We start from the raw sequence: 4,137 nt of genomic DNA, 5'->3' as shown, positions 1-4,137 counted from the left end.
CAGCAGCAGCAACAACCGTGTATGTGTAAAAAGGTGGATCTCGGGAATGAGTCTTGCTGAATTTGTTTACAGAGCAGAGTCGCCTCCGTGTGAATGCCAAAGCTACCGAGAGAGGTAAACACAAACTTAGCAAAAGCACACGTACATGGAGCAGCCGAGTGTAACCCCGAAAGTGCGGATTGGATCTGTGTCTCTGTGTGCCATGGAAGACAAACATCCCCAGTTCTATTCCTTGCCACCTGCAACCTCTGCTTTATGCGTGCGACAGCCCCCTCCAAATAGAGGGAGAGGAAGAAATACCTCGAGGGATGTGGGGGAGGGAGTTACCCCTTCCTAAAAAAAAAAGTAGACACGCTCACATAAACAGCATTAATTCTCACGTGTCTGGAGCTGTATCGAGGAAACCCAGCAACTGTGAACAAGGCACGAGCAAGGCTGTTCAGTTGCTTTCAGTGTAAGACTTGTAATCGGAAGCAATGTTGCAGAATTGCATGGGGGGGGGGAATACCATACACACAACCCTTGCTCCACAAATCGACGGCAGTTTAAAACAGCCTGCTTGATTTGAGTTGGGAGGGAGTGCAAGTTGAGTACCATATTATTTGACAAAACCGAAGCCTGTTAAGTTGTTATTAGCAGTGGCTGCAACAGTGTCCATTATGATACAGAATCTATTTTCCCTGTCAGTCTTCTCTCCTCCAGTTCTATGCAATAGATTCGTAATCCCCTCCCCCTCCCTCGCTTTGAGATATAAGAGGAGTGTAGCAGGGATATGGCTCCTAGCATTAGCTGATCTGAAGACACCGCATAAGTGATCAGCAAACACACGTGTCGCTCAACCAGAACGAACAGGATTCTTTGGATTCCTTCCAGATCCGCCTGGCTTTTTTTCCCCTTTCTTTCTTCCCCCGCCCCCCTCGCTTGCTCCAGGTTTTACTTCTGGTTGCCTGTGAGGCTTTTGCTCCTCCCTTCTGAAATCCTATATTAACCGTGGCCGAAGCAGGGTAAGGGAAACACAGCTCATTGTTGGCAAGTGTCGATGAGCCTCGCAGAGGAGCGAGAAACAGCTTTTGCGTCCGTAGCCGCCGCCGCAGTCATACCAACGCTAATTAGTAATTCGTATCCTCAAGTAACCACAGGGAAGAGAAAAAGAAAAGCCCTCTCTATGCTGGGCTAGTTTTACTGCCTGGTTTCCTCAACACCCTTGGAGCAACAACAACACAAAGAGAGAGAGGTGAGGGTAATGGAGGGGGGTTTGATTGTTGTTTTGCTTGTTTATACTTTGGTGTGCGGCGGCAGCCCGGATGTGAGCGGCGCAAGGAAGAATACGGCTCATTCTCCGCGGTGCACCATAAGCGCCTTAAAATGCGTGTTATAAAAATAAAATAATGGGTGCGGGGGGGGGGGGGAAGCCTTGTGGACTTAATTCCAAAAGTTGGTGACGCGGGGAGGTGGGACTTGTTTCCTTCGCTGTTCTTTGCAGGGTATCTTTTGAAAGGTTTCCATGGCTTGGAATGGAAAGAATGGCTCACTCGCCTGGGAGGCGGGCGTTGTACGCGATACTTTTAGGTGCTAGGTGTGCAGGAGTTGCAATGGGAAGGTGGGTGAGTTCTCTGGATTCGCAGCAGGGACTGCAGACTTCTTTCAAAGAAATCAGTAGTATTGTGTGGAGGAGCGCTGCTGCACGCCCTCTCGGAGGGAGGGGTGCTACTGAGCTCGCTTTTTAAGGGACTCCTGTAAGTGTAAAAGAGTGTGGGTAATGTCTGTGGATTTTAAGAAATACCTCTTCCCGTGTGTTAACTTCCTAGGTGGCAAATGGCAGACCACATGATGGCCATGAATCATGGGCGATTCCCTGATGGAACCAGCGGGCTTCATCACCACCCTGCACATCGAATGGGGATGGGTCAGTTTCCGAGCCCCCATCACCATCACCAACAGCAGCAACATGCCTTCAGCGCCTTGATGGGCGAGCATATACATTATGGAGCTGGAAATATGAACGCAAATGGCGGGATCAGACATGCAATGGGGCCAGGGAACGTGAATGGGGGGCATCCTCCTAGCAGCATGCCTCCCACGGCAAGATTTAATAATTCTCAGTTCATGGCCCCCCCTGTTGCAAGCCAAGGAGGCCCCTTAACGGCCAGCATGCAGCTGCAGAAGCTAAACAACCAGTATTTTAGCCACCATCCTTATCCTCACAACCACTATATGCCAGACTTGCACCCTGCAAATCATCCGATGAACGGAACAAACCAGCATTTCAGAGACTGCAACCCAAAGCATAGCAGCAGCAGCGGCATGCCTCCTTCAGTCCCCCATGTCCCTGCAGCAATGCTGCCTCCCAATGTCATAGACACTGACTTCATAGATGAGGAGGTGCTCATGTCCTTAGTCATAGAAATGGGTTTGGACCGCATCAAGGAGCTTCCTGAGCTGTGGTTGGGACAGAACGAGTTTGATTTCATGACAGACTTCGTTTGCAAACAACAGCCCAGCAGAGTGAGCTGCTGACTTCTTTAAAACAAACAAAGGACTTTCTATCCGTGTGAATGAAAACATTCCCTTAGACACAGTATCTCGCTTTTCAGTGCTTGAAAGGTTGAGAATCTGGAAAACAGAGTAAACTATGAGCTTGTATAAATTGGGGTTGTTTTTAAATAATTGCTGCCACTTTTTCTTTCTTTTTTGCTTTGACACTCACTTCGCTTCCTGTAATAATTATTTCTGGCTAACTCTGGCTTTTTATGGGTTTCCCCCCACCTCTTAATTTCCTCACAGTAACATGTCCGTAATTTCTACAGTGCTCAGCTGTTAGATACTAATCTTGGCAAATTGCTTAATCTTGTGGATTTTGTAAACAATGATTTCCAATGACTTGAACTGCATTCAGATTCTGAGTGAACAGGGAAAAAATTGCATTAGTTGGTTGCATGAACTTTGAAGGGCAGATATTACTGCACAAATGCTGCCATCTTGCTTCATTTTTAACTATGCATTGCAGTGCAGACTTTTTTTTTTTAAATATGCTAAACTGGAAGCTTAACAGATGTGGGCCAACCCCTCCTAGATCAGGAAAAGAATAATGTTACTTAAAGTCTGCTACCCAGTCCCCCTCCCCCATATGTATAGACAATAATATGGTGTGGATGAAATGTTGACTAGTCAGTGGCAAACATTTCACAGATTTTTATTTTGTTTCTGTCTTCAGCATTTTTGACACTGTGCTAATATAGTTTATTCAGTACATGAAAAGATACTACTGTGTTGAAAGCTTTTTAGGAAATTTTGACAGTATTTTTGTACAAAACATTTTTTTTGAGAAAATATTGTTAATTTATTCTATTTTAATTTGCCAATGTCAATAAAAAGTTAAGAAATGCTTTAGTTTTTCTAGAAGTCATTTACGAAATTTTTTCTTCAGAACTCCCCTTGCCCCTGGTAAGTAGAACATCTACCTGTAAAACTGTGTTGGTGTGCAGGAAAACATTCCAAAGTAGAATTACATTGCACCAATGTATATTGAGCTCAGGAGAGCAGGATTTAAACATAATTATGGCATAAAGCTTAATAAGAACCATTGTAATATGCCTGTCAGTGTGGTTTTATCAAAAATAAAGTTGCCAAGAAGCAACTTTCTGTGTGTGACTTGCCAGCATAGTTGCTTTAAATGTAGTTGTCCAGAATTATGATGCATAAAGTATTTATTATATTTATCTATTAAACTTGTAATTTTATAAATTCTCTTTCACTTACATGTTAGACTATTTTTACTATGTCATGTTGAAGAGTTATTTAAGAGATGGACTCATTAGGTGGTAGGGATTTTTTTTCTATGCCATCTTTGATTATTTGGATTACATAGATGCTGTATGAAACTAAAAGACATGCATCACATTGAAATCTACTATTTTTCTTATTTAGGAAAAGGAAATACCTAGCAGTTATAAGTTTTCTACTGTGGGACAACCCTAATCCATTTTTCCCCGCCCCCCCAGACATGGTTGCCAACTAATTCCCAATTAAATGAATTTATACCCATTTCTTTCCAGTATTTGGGGGAACCTCCTTTCATTATAAGGCAATATATACATTTTGTTCTTTTTAAGGGCCAAATCTTGTTGTCCTCTTTGC

The 4,137-nt window shown here is 43.7% G+C and overlaps 1 protein-coding gene across 1 annotated transcript; it reads left to right on the top strand.

Annotated features, from left to right (window-relative positions):
• Nucleotides 1-959: 959 nt before the first annotated feature.
• CITED2 (Cbp/p300 interacting transactivator with Glu/Asp rich carboxy-terminal domain 2) lies at nt 960-3,754 on the top strand. The gene is made up of 2 exons (XM_048844372.2): nt 960-1,234; nt 1,809-3,754. Exon 2 carries the CDS (start codon nt 1,816-1,818, stop codon nt 2,515-2,517), a length of 702 nt encoding a protein of 233 aa, XP_048700329.1. The 5' UTR covers nt 960-1,234; nt 1,809-1,815; the 3' UTR covers nt 2,518-3,754.
• The last annotated feature ends 383 nt before the right edge of the window (nt 3,755-4,137 follow it).

Source organism: Caretta caretta, chromosome 3, assembly GCF_965140235.1.
Source record: "Caretta caretta isolate rCarCar2 chromosome 3, rCarCar1.hap1, whole genome shotgun sequence".
In the NCBI taxonomy this organism is placed as follows: domain Eukaryota; kingdom Metazoa; phylum Chordata; order Testudines; family Cheloniidae; genus Caretta; species Caretta caretta.
Note: the sequence above shows the minus strand (reverse complement) of the source record. Positions and strands in the feature narration are given on the sequence as shown.

What these genes read in the sequence shown, in the direction of transcription:
- CITED2 (XM_048844372.2), top strand. Translation starts at nt 1,816, where the DNA reads ATGGCAGACCACATGATGGCCATGAATCATGGGCGATTCCCTGATGGA.